General features: G+C 35.0%; 1 protein-coding gene across 5 annotated transcripts; it reads right to left on the bottom strand.

Moving 5' to 3' along the window:
- Positions 1-71: 71 nt before the first annotated feature.
- On the bottom strand, positions 72-17,460 carry TRMT10A (tRNA methyltransferase 10A). 5 transcript variants are annotated; one of them, XM_055296925.2, is made up of 8 exons: positions 17,296-17,460; positions 12,541-12,748; positions 11,437-11,599; positions 10,730-10,801; positions 9,529-9,603; positions 7,173-7,322; positions 4,277-4,382; positions 72-2,722 (listed from the first exon to the last, which is right to left on the bottom strand). In XM_055296925.2, the coding sequence occupies exons 2-8, from the start codon at positions 12,723-12,725 to the stop codon at positions 2,454-2,456; spliced, it is 1,020 nt and encodes a 339-aa protein (XP_055152900.2). In that variant the 5' UTR covers positions 12,726-12,748; positions 17,296-17,460; the 3' UTR covers positions 72-2,453. The 5 variants fall into 5 exon arrangements, with proteins under 5 accessions (XP_055152900.2, XP_063466271.1, XP_055152902.2 ...); XM_063610201.1 differs by having other exon boundaries at positions 7,194-7,322; positions 17,296-17,436; XM_055296927.2 differs by having other exon boundaries at positions 12,541-12,737; positions 17,296-17,436.
- Between the last annotated feature and the right edge of the window lie 4 nt (positions 17,461-17,464).

The following is a 17,464-nucleotide window of genomic DNA, read 5'->3' as shown; positions in this document are numbered from 1 at the left end:
TTCTTCTCTTAAGAATGAGCTTGCTTTATGATGACGGTAGGTTATTAAAGAAATTAAATGTGAGGAAATTCTGTATTTCAGCAGATGTATTTTTTGATGCATTTATTTAGGTAGTTTAATTCTCTACTTTTATTATGTTCTAATACATGTAACTTTAATATTTACTGAAGTTTTAACAAAGAACCTAAATAAACCAAAACAATGTTGAGAGAAAAGTATACATTAAAATGAGCAAAAAGCTTAATAATATTTTTAAAACCAAATTTTTAAATACCTCAGAAACTAGTTATATCAAAAGAGGTAGTAATCTTCGCCTTCTTGCCACGAACATCCTAGATAAGATATGGGCCTGTAGTGGGTAGAATTGTGTTCCCCAAAAGATATGTCAAATCCTAACACATGGTACCCTGTAAATGTGACCTTATATGGAGACAGGGTCTTTGCAGATGTAGTCAAGATGAGGTCATATTGGATCATGGTGAACTCTAATCCAGTGCTGGTCTCCTTAGAAGAAGAGTTTGGACACGGATACAAACATAGAAGACAGGGTAGAAGACCACTTGACAACAAAACTGAGATTGGAGTCAAGCCACTATAGGCTAAGGAACAGCAGGGATTGCTGGCAACCACCAAAAGCCAGGAAGAGGCTAGGAAGTATTCTTTCCTAGGGCCTAAGGAGGAAGCATGGCACTGGGACATTGTGAGTCTGGATATTTAGTCTCTGGAACTGTTAAGAGAATAAATTTCTGTTGTTTAAAGCCACCCAGTTTGTGGTAATTTGTTATAGCACATCTAGGAAACTAATACAGTTTTTTATAATTAATAAAAATTAAACTTTTATTTGGAATGATTTTCCCCCTTTCATAAACAGTGCCCTATTTTACATAAAATAATTTAAGTAAAAGGCATAATATTTCATGCTAATAAACCACATTTACTCAGAAAAGCATGAACCTTTGAAAAAATACAACTTAAGACATAAGCTTTGTTATTTTAAAATTGTAGGGATTGTCTTTACTTACATATCTTGCCTACAGACCTTACCTTAAAATAGGTAACTATAATAGATTACTAAGAATAAAGTAACAAAAATAGTAAATATCAGTACTAAATCCAATAAACTTTCTGTTGTGTGTATATATGTTAGTATGTAACATATATAGTATGTTATGTACTTCTTAAATATAACTTTTATATATTAAAAAGAAGACAAAAGAACAGCAACTTATTTTACCCAAACTCAATGAAGGCTACTGAAATCTTTCAGCTGTAACAGAGACCAATCATTTTACCTTAAACATTTAACTGCATGTACAATTACTGATAGGAAACTAAAACAGTTCCCTTTTACACTATTCTTTCTTGCCAATGTTCCCATACAAACGTTAAGGATTTTTGTACTTAAAATTCAAATTGTTCTTAGTGTGTTCAACACAACCATTCACACAAGTAATACAGATATATGGCAAATCAATCATGTTATCATCAATTAATAACTGAGAACCATACATGATGAGGATAGTTATATATTTACATGCATATTATCACATGTGTATTTGATTTATAGAAACATACATTAGTATGCATATTCTTATAGGAGAGGAGGCAGATGCACCTATAAACTTTATTCATCTTAAGAGCCAACAAATTTTAAAAAAATATATGGAAAAAAAACCACAGCTGCTAAGAGCTGTTCCATTTTAAATGCAGGTAAAGACAAAATTGATCTTTCAATAGCAACAGCTTTATAAAATAATTCAGTCTGCAAAATTCAATTTTATAATTGAAGTAACTTATCACCATTGTAAGAATTAAGAAAATGCATTGAAGAGATCCTCAACTCTTCAGTAATTACTTCAGAACCATAAAAAGGCATCACAAAGAAGGAACAGATATGTGCTCCATAGTCCAAAAGAAATGAGTTATTAAGTCTATCAAACTGATACTTCTTCCTAAAATTACTACATTTCTTTCAAGTAACTAATTTAAACATAAAAGCTGCAAATAGAGGGTAACCCACCATACACAACATTCTGATAGATTGACAGTATATTTATGAATATGTGCCCTCACAGATACATAGGCAATAGATCATAAAGATGTTGATGTGACTATAAAATTAAAAAACTGAAAGGTCAGAAGGCACATTCTAAAGAATATAAAATGAAAGAAAATGAAAATATACTAATATAGTAAAATCATCTAGAAACTACTATTTGAGGCTTTAAAAACAAAAAAACCACATACATATTTAAATCTTCTTATGCAAAATCAAAAAATATTTTCTTACAAAGTTTAAAGGGCGTTTTTTATTATTATTTAGGTCCAAAAAAAAGTTTTTAAAAATCACAACAGAAATAAGAGAAAATAAAATGTTCTTCCAATTTCAATATTCTATATAGCACCTCACTTTCTCCTAATTTTTCCTTAAACTAAAAGGAAACCAGGTAACATTAGTGTGGCAGAGAGTTCACTGTAGATTCAGTATGATTTTCCTTATCCTGCTTTTCTTCATGTGGTGAATCTAGTTCATTTCTGCTATATCCCTCCTCACTGGAATCACTGTCCGATCCACCTTCCTCCATCCTGACAGACTGACTGTCATGAGAAGCACTTTCACAGGCTTTGTCTGTGGGAACAGCTCCTTTCCGCTGGGGCAAGATAGTAAAAAACGCTTCTTGCCAGTCTCTTGTTTCCAGGTATTCCAGAATAATTTCAAACACTGCAACAAAGACAAACTCCGTACATTTCTTAGCCAAGTTCATCACAATGCTGCACAATGTCTTTTAAAATACATTGCCTTTGTGTTAAGAGTGCTAGTTTGTCCTAATAACTACTCCGTTCTTGTCTCTTCTTTCTATTGTCTGTCAAGCCCAATTTGCCCAAGGTAGTTAAGCCTGTTACCTCCTATCTAGCTTTTTCTCAGTTCAGTTCTTAAGCACTCATAAATTTACCAGTATCCCATGTCAATTATAATCAATAAAGGACCTTTTCAGTTTCTCTCCTACTCTTTTTTAGCCCCTTCACATCTTTATCCTTTACATGCTAACAACCTAGTTAGCATTCACTTAACTTTCTTCATGTTTCCTGTAAAGAGCCACTCATGCTAGGACCTCCTTGCCTGCTTTTTTTTCTTTTGTTTTTCTTTTCACATTGGTTGTAGTAAAGAGTATCAATATTGTCTCCAGGGTACTCTCACATCAGCATACTGCTGAAGGGCTAACCTGAATTACTTTGTGGAAAAAGTAATTTCTACTATATATCAAAGGTTTTAGAGGCAATTCATTTGTTGAATCGATAATTTCATTTTTATAACTCCCTAGAACCTGCTATATAGAAAGTATTTAGCACATAAAAAGTTTAATAAGTAGTTGTGTATTGACTAAAAACTCGGCTTAGAATTTTTTTTAAAGCAAAGTCCAGGCAAAGACCGGTACAAGGATGTCTATTTTAATGTTATTTGCAACAGCAAAAAGAAAAAAACACAATTCAACCATAGTAGAATGGTTAAATTATTGTATATTCAAATGATGGACTACTACATAGCCATTAACAACCATTTTTAAAATTAATTAATTTATTTATTTATTTGAGACAAGGTCTCACTCTGTCACCCAAGCTGGAGTGCAGTGGCACAAACATGGCTCACTGCAGCCTCCACCTCCTGAGCTCAGGTGATCCTCCCATCTCACCCTCCTGAAGAGCTAGGACTACAAGCACCCACCGTCACGCCCAGCTAATTTTTGTATTTTTTGTAGAGATGAAGTTTCACCACGTAGCCCAGGCTGTGTTCAAACTCCTGGGCTTACAAGATCTGTCTGCCTTGGTCTTTCAAAGTGCTAGGATTAGGATTTACAGGTGTGAGCCACTGTGCCTGGCCACCATTAACAATCATTCAGTGACATGAAAAAATAAAGCAATAAAGGAGAGAAAATATCCCAGATTCATAACATTGTATGTAATATAGTAAAAATCCAATTATGTAATAAATAATAATATATATACACATAGGAAAAGAACTAGAAGTCAATACCAAAAAGTTAACACCAAGTATTTCTGTGCAGTAAGACACAGCTAATTTTTTCATACTTTCGTACATTTTCAAAATTTTCTAATACACGTTATTTCTGTTACTTAAACAAATTATAAATTATTACTTTTTACAATTTTGTCTCCAGGAAGGTATAATACTTTCTACTTGTTCAAATACTAAATGTAATATTCTTTCTCACAATGTTCGCTCAGGTATATTTTCAGTTTATCCCTTACAGCTTACCGTGATTAACTGCCAAAACTTTTCGACTATTCATCTTCACAAAATTTCCAAGCGGGAGCTGTGCATGATTGATTCCATAATCTGACGCTTGTTTATATGTGAGTCCCTAAAACAAAGACACTATGACTCCGACAAGAACATTAAATTATTTAAAGTTTCTGTAACAGTATAAATAATTTTTAGATAAGATTTATAGTTCAGAGAATTTATAGTTCAGAGAATATTATCTGAATGGGGGGTATGTGTGTGTTTTACTGCTCATTTGAGAACATTCTCTTTACAGTAAGTATAGTCAATGTGCAGAGCATTTGTTTTAAGCTCCTCAAGTTACAAATGAGGAAACCAAAGACGTTATGTTTCCTGCCGAGTTACAAAGCTCCTCAGTGGCAGAATCACAAGAAAAATCTAGCTCACGTATCTCCTAACTCAAATATCTTTTCCCCATTCTACCCTGCCTTTATCTCAGTTTAAAATACAGTCCTGAACTGCATAACAAAGTTTGAGGCAATGACAGATTTCATATACAGTGGTAGTCCCATAAGATTATAATGGAGCTAAAACATTCCTGTCACCTAGTGACTTTGGAGCTGTTGGAACATCATACTGCAAAGCATTACTCATGTGTTTGTGGTGATGCTGGCAGAAACAAACCTTCTGCTCATCACATAAAAGTACAGCACATACAATTATGTACAGTACATAACACCTGATAATGATAATAAATATGTTACCTGTTATGTATTTACTATACTTTTTATTCCTCCTACTCCTAAAAAAATAATAATAATTACATATAAAACAGCCTCAGGCAGGTCCTTCAGGAGGCATTCCAGAAGAAGGCACTGTTATCACAGGAGATGACAGCTCCATGCACGTCATTACCCCTAAAGACCTTTCAGTGGACCAAGATGTAGAGGTAGAAGACAGTGATTTTGATGATCCTGACTCTATGTAGGCCTAGGCTAATGTGTGTGTTTGTGTCTTAGTTTTTAACAAAAAAGTTTAAAAAGTTAAAAAGAAAAGAGGAAAATTTTTTTTTAATTTTAAAAAGTTAAAAAATTAAGAATAGCAAGAAGCCTATGGAATAAGGATATATGAAGAAAATATTTTTGTACAGCTGTATAATGTGTTTATATTTTAAGCTAAATGTTATTATGAAAGACTCCAACAGTTTAAAAAATTAAGTTTATAAAGTAAAAAATTTACAGTAAGCTAAGGTTAATTCATTATTGAAGAAAAAATTTTAAATAAATTTAGTATAGCATAAGTGTACAGTATTTATAAAGTCTACAGCAGCGTACAGTAATATCCAGGTCTTCACATTTATTTGCCACTCACTTACTGACTCACCTAGAGCAACTTGCAGTTGTGCAAGCACCACTCATGGTAAGTGCCCTATACATGTATACCATGTATACCTGTATTTTAAAAATCTTTTATATAATCTATGTTTAAATATGTTTAGAAACACAAAGCCCTTTATGTTACAGTTGTCTACACTATTCAGTACAGTAACATTCTGTATAGGTTTGTAGCCTAGGAGCAATAGGCTATGCCATACAGCCTATGTGTAGTAGGCTATACCATCTAGGTTTCTGTAAGTATGCTCTATAATACTGATATCGCTTAATGATGTAATTCTCAGAACATATCCCCATCATTAAGCAACATACGACTGAACTTAAAACTGAATTCCTATAGAAGCACCATCATTCTTCCCATAAATGTAAAAAAAAAATTGAATTTCTTTAATTAATTTAATTAGTAACACTACTTTGCACAAATGGCAAAGATAAATGAAAACATGAATTGAGAAATTTTAAATAACTGTAAGTTTTATTTTTCCCTGTCAATTAAAAAAATGCAGAATATGAATTTCATCTCTTCTCAAAATTAAAAACCTTGAAGCCTATGTCCAACCAGAACTGAAATGGTCAAAAAACAGAGTACAGGAGAAAGAAAAGCTCAATTTCTCAACTGATGGTTTGCATACTTGCGGGGGAGGGCGGGGTGGGTAGGCAAATAATAATAGATTGAAGCAGGTGCTTTTGAAAACAAAATTGTTTTAGTTCAGAGAAACATAAACATGAGAAAAAATGTGGCTCTATATAAATAACAAAATAGAATTTTTCCACTAAGAAAAAAACAAAAAGGCTAAAAGATCATTCTGATAAAATTCCCTATGACGCAACAGAGCTGCAACTGTCCAATTGGTAGCCATGTGCGACTACTTAAATTTAAATTGATTACAATTTTAAAAATTCAGTTCTTCAGTCATACCGTACACATTTCAAGTGCTCAATAGCCACAGAAATAACATACTGGACAAGCAGATATGAAGAATTTTGCATGCTGCAATGTAGCTGGCGAAGTACAAAATCACATTTTCTTTTAGAAAGTGCATTTCTGTAATTTTTCATCCAAATAAAGGTATGGATGGGAAGAGAGAAAAAGTACAAATGAAAGATAATAGAAAAAACATCCCATGAAAATAACATATTTAAAAACTAGTTTAAGTTCCAATGGCTTAGTGATTGATTAGCAGCAGAATCTTCTATCAATAAAGCATAGATAGCATTTAAGCATGTGGACTGCAATCGGCCTGGTTTCAAATAGCTGCTTTGTCACCTACTACTGTTGATTTTAGACTTAATTTCTCTGTGCCATGAATTCCTTACTTGTGGAATGTAGATAACAGTAGCACTAATCTTACTGGGTTGAGTGAAGATTAAGCAAGCTAATATATGTGAAACACTTTGCTTAGCTCAAAAGGTGACTGACATATAGTAGGCACTCAATAAACATAAGCTATCATTAGTATTATTGTTACTTTCAGGAAATGGTGATATATCAATTTTAAGAACAAGCAAAAGCAAAAATAAAAATTTAATAGTACCTTGTGATGGTTGTGATCTACTAATCCTCCAATCACATAGGCCTTTGATTCATCTAATTCCTTCAGTATATTAGGTGAATCTGATGTAAGGTAAATCAGGTCTTCTTTTTTTATGAGTTCACTATAGTGCTCTGGTTTGATATGGATATCCTTTAAGACAACAGGGAAAGAGGTTACTAATTAATAAGACCTTATAAAAGTTGGCTAAAAATGATTACTCTCTTTTCCCAAAACAAATCCATTCAAAAACATATGAAACAAAGTTTGAAATAATATAATTACAATGCATTATTTTGAATTTCCTACATTAATTTCTTATATCTCACACTTTGATCATTTAAATAACCTCTTAATTTTATTTCCTCCTTGTTGGCCTCAGACCCCTCCAACCTACTTCCACACACTGATAGCAGGCTCATTTTCTAAAAACACTACTTTCAATGTTTTATCTTTTTCTGTGGGATAAAATCTAAACTCCTTAATTTAAAAACTCTTTCCTGAATATGGCAGTAATCTACTTTTCCAACTTTATTTCCGTTCCAACAAAACAAACGCATTTTTACTGCCATGTATTTGCTTACATTGTTCTACAACCAAAGAATGCCTTCTCCAATTACTTCGTCTCCATCTACATGAATCATGAAAGGGAAATAGCTGGCCACATGTGGTGGCTCATGCCTGTAATCCCAGCACTTTGGAAGGCTGAGGCAGGTGGATCACAAGGTCAGAAGTTCGAGACCATCCAGGCCAACATGGTGAAATCCTGTCACTACTAAAAATACAAAAATTAGCTGGGCGTGGTGGTGGGTGCCTGTAATCCCAGCTACTCGGGAGGCTGAGGCTGGAGAATTGTTTGAATCCTGGAGGCAGAGGTTGCAGTGAGCCAAGATCATGCCACTGCACTCCAGCCTGGGTGACAGTGCAAGAGACTATGTCTCAAAAAAAAAAAAAAAAAAAAAAAAAAGGAAAAGGAAATAGCTTATAGATTTAATTAATTCCATGTATCTGTTTCTGCAAAGAGACACACATTTGAAAACTTCTTCACCAAAATTGTCAGGTCGCAGGTACAAAATTGAACAATAGCTGGTAGTCATGATTTTGTAAGCCACACTGATTGCATAAAAGATGTATCACCAGGCTCAGATGACATTTATCCATAATTTTTAATGAAACCAAGAATGAAGCAAAAGAACTCTCTCCTAAAATGTATAATTAATAAATAGCCAGTTTTCTGGAAAATGTTATATTACAAATTTAATAAAGTCCCCAAGAGGAACCTGATTAATTAGAGACCAATGAATCTCAAGTCTCTCTGGAAAGGTGATGGTATAAATGATAAATTTAACAAGTTGCAAAATAACTGAAAACATGCCTCTTTTAATTTATTACACTACTTCTTGGAAAAATGGGCACAAATACAGGATTTGGTAAATATACTGTAATTAAAAACTTAAAAGCTTTTGAAAATGTTTCATATCATAGGCTATTAATAAAATAAACGCCTTCGTTATGGAATTAGTGAGTGTGAAAGGGAAAGTGTGTCACTGAGAGAACTGACTTTGAGAAAGAAAAAAGGTATAGGGATAACCCAGTACTTCCCTAAATAGGATCAAGTTCCTCAGGGACTGGTACCAAAGCCAATCTATTTAGTCACCTTTACCAATGACTGAGAACAATTTGATTCAATAGAAAAAATTGTGAGGCCACATAGGCAATTTTAAATATTCTAGTATCCAAATTTTAAAAAGTGAAAATAGGTGAAATTAATTTTAACAATTTATTAATACAGTATACCCAAAATTTTATCATTTGAACATATAATAAATATTTTAAAAATTACCTAGGAGATATTCACATTATTTCTCTTTTGTGGTACTGAGTCTTTGAAATCCAGTATGTATTTCACATTCACAGCACATCTCAATTCACAATTCAGACTGTCACATTTCAAGTTCAATAGCCACATGCGATTAGTGGCCAGCACAGAGTAAGAAGAAACAAAATGCAGGCACACTTCCAAAATTTAGAGTGACTTCATTTTTATAGGTAACATATAATGTATAGCTAGTATGCTAGAGAGAAATGATATAAAGGCCCTTAAAATTATTTCTTTTTAAAAATATGTTTTAAAAGTTGACCATAAAATAGGGAAGATTTAATGAGAACAAATACAAGCTACCAGATGTCTCACTCCCTTCTTCAGCATCTCTGATTTGTAATCTTAGACTTAGGTTCAGAGATTGCATCTGGAGATTGTTGTATTAAGTAGCATTAAATAGAATTTAGGTACAAAATGTAGACCTTTAGAAACATAAAAATACTTGGAATTATGTGAGAATTTATCTGTTTTAATTACCTTCCAGTTGACCCATCCTTTGTCATTTTCATCCATGTTCTTTTTCAGCTGGCCTCCGTGGCTTGTCAAGTAAAACTGATAAAAGATTTGTAAGTACAGAAAAAGAGAACAAATGACCATTTAAGTCTAATATTTGATTTCTCTCATCTACTCATCTGACGATCGATGAAACACAAAATATATTTATTCTCATTTATCTAGAAAAAAAATTTGTGACATGCTTTGAGCATACAATAAACTGTGGTAGAAATAGTATGTTTTGTGTGCATGTTTCATAACCCAGTAGCTGCAGTATCCCATTTACATTTTCATCCCAAGTAGTTATAATAAGCCTGTACCTTAATCATCACTTGTCTGCAAACTACCTGCTTCCATGTCAAGTTTCCACTCCTCTTTTTTTTTAAAACAATATAAAGTCTTCATAATTTTTCTTTGATTCTAAACCCTGATACCTATTTAAGTTTGAATCAAAGGTGAGAAGGGGTCTACTACAGATAAAAATGGGGATAAAAGGACTATCATAGAAGTGATATAAGAATATAAAACAAAAAGTACAAAATACAAAAATATAAAATTACTATCACTTGGTAAAAACAAAATATCTAACCAAAATATATTAGTAGTTCCTGGTTCTTAACATCAGTGAGCCAGTACTAATTTTTAGGTCACCTAGAATTCCAACAGAAAGATGTTATTCTTAACAGTAGCCAAATAGCCTCCCAAATCACTCCCTCATCTCAGCTTAAAAAAGACCTGTCAAAACTCTCAGTGACCCAAAAGAAAACTAAAAACCTTTAAGTAGAAAAAACCTATACAACAGATACCACGACATGTATCAAGTGGTGGCCAGCCACAGCTTCTGCCTCTCTGTCCAATCTCTCTCCCACACTGGAAGTAATTGTAAACTGAGAAACTGGTATAAAAATATATGTATGTCCCATAATGAAGATATCAACTACAGGCAATGAAAAGGCCAATTTGTATAAGACTGATGATTACTGCAAAGAGTGTGTCTAAGATAACATATTAAAAGATGTTTAAAATATTTTGCTTTATTTCTGTCAAAAAAATTTTTTCTTCAAACAGTCATTAAACAAGATTACCTGTAAGACTACTGCAAAGACTAAAGGAATTATCTATGTCTTTTGCCACAAAAGATATAAAAGAAAACTAGAGCCTGCTTTAAAATCTTCAGACATACCTGCACAGGATGCAGTGCCCGTCGGTTTTCTGCGTAACATCGTTGAATCTGCTTATGAAGTTTCTTAATGTCCTATTACAGAGTTCAATTTTTAAAGCAAAGTTATTAAAATTGTCTATGGCCATTCTATGATCTTAAAGCAATGGAATAAGCAGAAGGGATGACTATATACATACGATTTTTCTTCTTAAATACAAATGCATTCTGATAAATGTTATTTGATTTCCTTACATACTAACAAAATTACTGTAAGTTAATGCTCTGTAAGTGACCCATTATTTCATATTTTGTATGTATTTAAAATGCTAGTTCATGAAAACGGCTACTCTCTTAAGGGACAAAAACAAGATTTTTAGAGCCATAATATTACTATTTTCATGTTTTACCAACAACACTGGTAAAACCCCACAGATCTTTATGATTAATAAATAGTTAATTTATTTCTGTCATCTAGACTATGAAGTGTGTGTTTGTCTCTCTTTCCCGTCTGCACACATACTGACACACACACATACACACACATATAAATATACATATTTATTATATCAATGCAATTTGCTAGCTAATTTAACTTAGGGGAAAGAAGGTTTGAAAAACTTAAGATTCATTTCAATACACAAATTTATATAAAAGGGATATTGCATATTAAAACAAAAATGATTCGACCTAATTCACTAAAAGATTTTTCTGACAATGATTCATGATACCTTTAATACCATCAAGTCATCAAAACTACAGTCAATAATAAGGCGAAGGGTGCTATGAACAACATCTCTTCGAACACGTTTTCTGTCATTTCCATCTGAGTTTGATTCCATTTGACATTGTCGCTCTAATTTTTTCCTCTTGCGTTTTTCTTTTCGCTTTTGTCTAAAATTAGTAATTGAAATAACATTTTGTTATTGCGTATTCAGTTATTTACAAGACTCTTCTAAATAAACAATTACTTTTAAAAATCATCAGGTTAAATCATATGAAATTGTCACTTCTGTGACCATTCAAAAATGGTCAAGTATTAGCAGTTTTATACAATCCATCTAAAAGCTTCAGATAGGAAGGAAATGAGCTTCCAAAAATGATCTAAAGCTTTCTGTCTAAATCCTAACTATACTATCTGAATAGTTTCATTTGTTATTGGTATCATACTATCCCTAACCTTATAAATACTGAGTTTGAGTTATGATGAGTTTTATTTTCATAATTCACCTATATGATTAAGCCACATTTATAAGGTATAGAAAAAAGCAAAATAAAATTGTTCATTAAAAAATTACATACTTTTTCTCTAATTTACACCAACTACAGTTTATTTTCTCTCCATAAATTTTCACATTTATTACAATGACAAATATAGCCAAACTGTTTTCACCAAAACCTGCAATGGTTCTTGTGGCAAAATCAATGTTAGGCCAAAACTTGATCTTTCTGAGTTGGCTGTTTTTATTCCATAACTAGCACATGGACACTAATTACATCCCTTATCTAAGTCAGTTGTTTCAAAAATTGGGCTGCTACTCATAATAAGGTTCTGCATTAGAAAAAGTGTTGAGTGCAAGATCATCAACAGTGCTAAAAGAAACCCCAACAACAAGTTTAAAAAATAGTTTTAACAGCCAGTTGACAGTGTTAGCTAACAACATATGTTGTTAGCTTCAATTTTTTTCTCTTGCATTTTTCTTTACGCTTTTGTCTAAAATGAGTAATTGAATTTTAAGTAACACAATTACATTTAATATGCCAAAGGGCTATGCAAGGTCTAACATTCCATATCTCTAAATAGGAAGACAGCATATACATTTTGAAACACATACTTGCGGAGTTCCCGTTGCTCTTCCCATTGTTTCTGTTTTATTAGTTTTTTCATTTGTCGTTTAGATATTGGTTCACACCCTTCACCTAATCTTGGCTTCTGGCTCTCCTCTTGATCTTCATTTATGCCTTGCTTTTTGTCAACATTAGAAGTTTCAATAAATGCTGGCAACATTTCAGATGACATTATTTGGTGCCTCTGAAAAACAACTTTTGACATGAACAGATAATTTACAAGCACAAAAAAGTTAAAAAACTCAAATAATCAATATGATTAAAGTTAAACCATAAAATAATAGAAATAAAATTTTAGACAAATAAATGTCATTTATTGGTAAATATCATTTAAATACCATTTAATATCAATTAAATATTCAGCAATGCTAGTAAAGGTCTAAAGAAATGGGGTGTTTCATATACTACTGGTGGTCATGGTACAATTTTTCCAGAAGGCAACACATATATATGTTTTAAGAGCTTTAAAATCTCTATTCAGACACCCTTTGACCCAGTAATTTATTTCCTTAAATTTCTGTAAATAAATCAGAAATGCACACAAAAATGTGCACAAGAGTATATGCAATGCAGTGTTATTTTTAACAGTGAAAAGTTAGAAACCTCCTGAATGTCAGTGAAAGGAAACTAAACAATTACAGTTAATCTATAACACGGGCAAGAAATATTAAGCAGCAAGGAATATTAACTGTAAAACTTATATATCCAAAATTATTTAATGATAAGGGGAAACGGTTATACATTAAACAAAATCAAAGAAAACAATATATATATTATGACCAACTTGTTTAAAAAGGTATACACACACACGTTTAATTCTTACCCATGGTTTTCTGCATTTTCTAAAGTTATATAATGAAAATACATTGTTTTTAATAAAACAAAAAATTTTAAAAAGACATGAAAAGCATCTTTTCTATAGTCTTCTTTAATGCTGTAGAATGAGGGAAACTAAAAAAGACAGAACTGATTTTTAAAACTGAAATCAATAACCAAGAAATAAATTCACTTGATACAAATTAAAAATAGGGCAATCAAAATGACTTTAAAATAAATTTGGCTGAAATATTTCAGAGAGGTCATAAGGGAATAAGAAGTATAAGAACAAAACAGAAAATTGTGATATAAAAGCAGGCTTTACTAAAAAGCAAAACAAGAATCTGTGAAAAAGAAAAGAATCCGTGCAAAAGAATCCATGAAAACTAGGAAATGAAGACATACAAAGTTCAATAGAAGAGACAAACTCCAGATTACCTGGAGTCCCAAGAAGTAACTGATGACTTAGAAGACAATCTGACTCAGGATGCAGACAAAAATAGAACAGAAAAATAACATGGAGGAGCAGTAAAGACTTGGATAACAGAATGAGAGAGATACAGGAAAAAAAGGTAATTAGAGATAAATATATAGCCTTGAATGCATTAATTTTTTTTAAAAAAAGCTAGAAAGTAAGGTAAGCATTCAATTTAAGAAACTGGAGATGGGGAAACTGAACAAGCCTAAAAAGGCTAGATGGAAAAAAATTTAAAAATATATATTTTGATCCCCTGGATCACTTTTATTTTCCTTTCTTTCAATACACAATACATTAAATAAAATTCAGCTATGCAGGTATCCAAAACAATACCGAGTGGAGGAAACTTAAAAGCACAATTAAAATTCACAGAAAACAAATTGCTCTCTTCATGAAATAATAATATTCCAAAAGAGCACATTTCTGTTCATCAGTGGCATCATTTTCAGTTAGTTCTCTATTTTATTCAAAAACGGCATGTGTTGATTAGCCCTATGTGAAGATTTTTTTTTTTTTTTCTTTTGGAGACAGAGTCTTGCTCTGTCGCCCAGGCTGGAGTGTAGTGGCGCAATCTCCGCTCACTGCAACCTCCGAGGTTCAGGCGATTCTACTGCCTCAGCCTTCTGAGTAACTGGGATTACAAGCGCGCGCCACCACGCCTGGCTAATTTTTGTATTTTTAGTAGAGAAGGGGTTTCACCACGTTGGTCAGGCTGGTCTCGAACTCCTGACCTCGTGATCCGCCTGCCTTGGCCTCCCGAAGTGCTGGGATTACAGGCGTGAACCACCAGGCCCGGCCTATGTGAAGACTTTTTAAAGAGCAATGTAATGTTTTACAGCTCATGTACACCAGGGGGAGCATTTGCCTTTCCTATCTAAGAAGTCTTAAGTTAAATTTAATATGACCTGTTATAGTATAGTAATGTTTCAATCTCTCAAATACAAGGAAAGGTCATGAGATGGTCAACATCTTCATCATCATTACCATCATCATCATTACCATCATCATCATCATCATCATCATCTTTTTTAAAACTATTCCTAATTAAGAAAACAACTGTACTAAGTGAAGTTTTTAGGCTTTAAATAAGCCAGGTGCACTGAGACAAATGGAATGCAACAAAAATGACGCTCACTTGATATCTTATAAATTATTCCGTATAGTATACTTTACAAAGATATCTACCAACTCGCACTGTCTACACTATACAAAAAGTATAATGTATACCTACACTGCACTATGTACTAGCGTGTTCAGATTACCTGTTAAGCAAAACAGCATTTTATTAGGTATACTTGCTTTCTAATTGTTTTAGTTTGGGCAATAATTTATAAAATTCCATGGCAGAGTTTTTCGTTCCTTTCTCACATGCAGTGATGCTCACAGTACATTTTCATTCATTCAACCAAGTTCAACAAATGTTCAAGAACGTATTTTACAGTAACTATAAAAATATTTGTGTGAAGTCGGACGCAGTGGCTCATACCTGTAATCTCAACACTTTGGGAGGCCGAGGTGGACGGATCACCTGAGGTCAGGAGTTCAAGACCAACATGGCGATACCTCGTCTCTACTAAAAATACAAAAATTAGCCAAGCGTGGTGGTGGACGCCTGTAATCTCAGCTACTAGGGAGGCTGAGGCAGAAGAATCGCTTGAACCCGGGAGGCAGAGGTTGCAGTGTGCCAAGATCGCAGCACTGCACTCCAGCTAGGGCAAGAGTAAGACTCTGTCTCCAAAAAAAAAAAAATTATCTATGTATGTGTGTGTGTGTTTGTGAAATTTTACTTTTGCATAAAATTTTAAAAATGTGTGGGGTTCATTCGCAGACATAGGTTATCAGGTGGGCTTACAAACTATCTCACTTTGTAAGGCAAGGATGCATCCTACATCAATGAGCACCAAAAGAAAAAAAAAGTTTTTTAAACTGCATTAAGTTATGGATTGGGATAAAATAAATAATCGTCGTAATTTATGAGTCTCCCTTTCAGAAAAATCTCAACGAATGTGGGAATAATGCAGATTGGAATTAATGACTTGACAGCGATAGCAAAGGAATGTCTTTTTTTTTTTTTTGAGAGGGAGTCTCACTAGGTCGCCCAGGATGGAGTGCAGTGGCGCAATCTCGGCTCACTGCAACCTCCGCCTCCCGGGTTCAAGCTATTCTCCTGCCTCAGCCTCCCGAGTAGCTGGGACTACAGGTGCGCGCCACCACGCCCAGCTAATTTTTGTATTTTTAGTAGAGACGGGGTTTCACCACGTTGGCCTGGATGGTCTCCATCTCTTGACTTCGTGATCCACCCGCCCTGGCCTCCCAAAGTGCTGGGATTACAGGCGTGAGCCACCGCGCCCGGCCTTTCTTGTTTGTTTGAGACGGAGTTTCGCTCTTGTTGCCCAGGCTGGAGTGCAATGGCGCAATCTCGGCTGACTGCAACCTCCGCCTTCCGGGTTCAAGCAGTTCTCCTGCCTCAGCCCCCCCCCCAGTAGCTGGGATTACTGGCATGCGCCACCACGCCCGGCTAATTTTGTATTTTCAGTAGAGACGCGGTTTCACCATGCTGGTCAGGCTGGTCCCGAACTCCTGACCTCAGGTGATCCACCCGCCTTGCCCTCCCAAAGTGCGGGGATTACAGACGTGAGTCACCGCGCCCGGCCAGGAATGCCCTTTTTAAAGACATGCGGACTAAACGTGGAGCAGTGAAAAGCCCTTTGTTCACTTCAGTTGTCAAGCCTTTTGGGCAGAGGGTTGGGAATGGAAGGGGCAGAGGAAATTCTTTCAGAAAGTGACAAGTAATGTGTCGCCATCCTCTTCATATCTGTAGAAAAATCCCCAAATTTAAAGTATTTCAGTGAAATCAAGTGACACTTCGATCTTTTTAAAACTGTCCTCAGCTCACAGCACCTGCAGCAACTTCCCCTCTGGCTCTCTACATTTCAGAGGGTTCAACGACGTCAGCGCTTTGCAGGAAAAATGAGGTAAGGCAGCTTTAAAGAGGTAAAGCCCACGGCTTTAGAGCCACGAAGTGGCAGGGCCAAAACACGCTTTCCGGCCCCTTAGAGTACAGATTTCCCACTGATTCTTTGCAAACTCACTTTTCACATACTACGGGCCGATGGCAACCCCAAAACACACGCCGACGGAAAGCGCCCCACCACGGGGGCGGAGCCTCGCCCACAATCCCTTCTAGGCTCCCAGGCAGCAAACGCATGTCAGAGACGGGATTAAGCTGTCGCTGGCGAACCAGGGAGCAGATGGGTAGGCCGCGGGGGGCGCCTGTCATCGACGTCATTTCCTTCAGCAAGAGGGCCGCAGGCAACCACTTCCACGCCACTGCTCCCCTCTCCCCCGGAAGCCCTTGTTGCTAGTCGGGGGCTGCCTGGCACGCGCCCCTTTGCGCCCAGAGAATACCATAGTGCAGGGGAGCGCCAGCCAGTGCCAGCACACTTACCGAGCTGAGGAGTTGATAGGGAAGTGAAATCTCAGAAAGAAAGCCTTTCTGGGTTGGCCTGGTTACCGCTCACGCTTCCTTCCACAGAAACTTCAATTCCCAGAGGCAGGGGCGGTAGTTACACAGCGGAGGCTGCGGCCGTTGCGTCTTACGTCATCGAACTGCGCCC

The sequence above is a fragment of the Symphalangus syndactylus genome, chromosome 10, assembly GCF_028878055.3.
Source record: "Symphalangus syndactylus isolate Jambi chromosome 10, NHGRI_mSymSyn1-v2.1_pri, whole genome shotgun sequence".
In the NCBI taxonomy this organism is placed as follows: Eukaryota; Metazoa; Chordata; class Mammalia; order Primates; family Hylobatidae; genus Symphalangus; species Symphalangus syndactylus.
The sequence above is the reverse complement of the archived record's forward strand: the minus strand, read 5'-3'. Positions and strand labels throughout refer to the sequence as shown.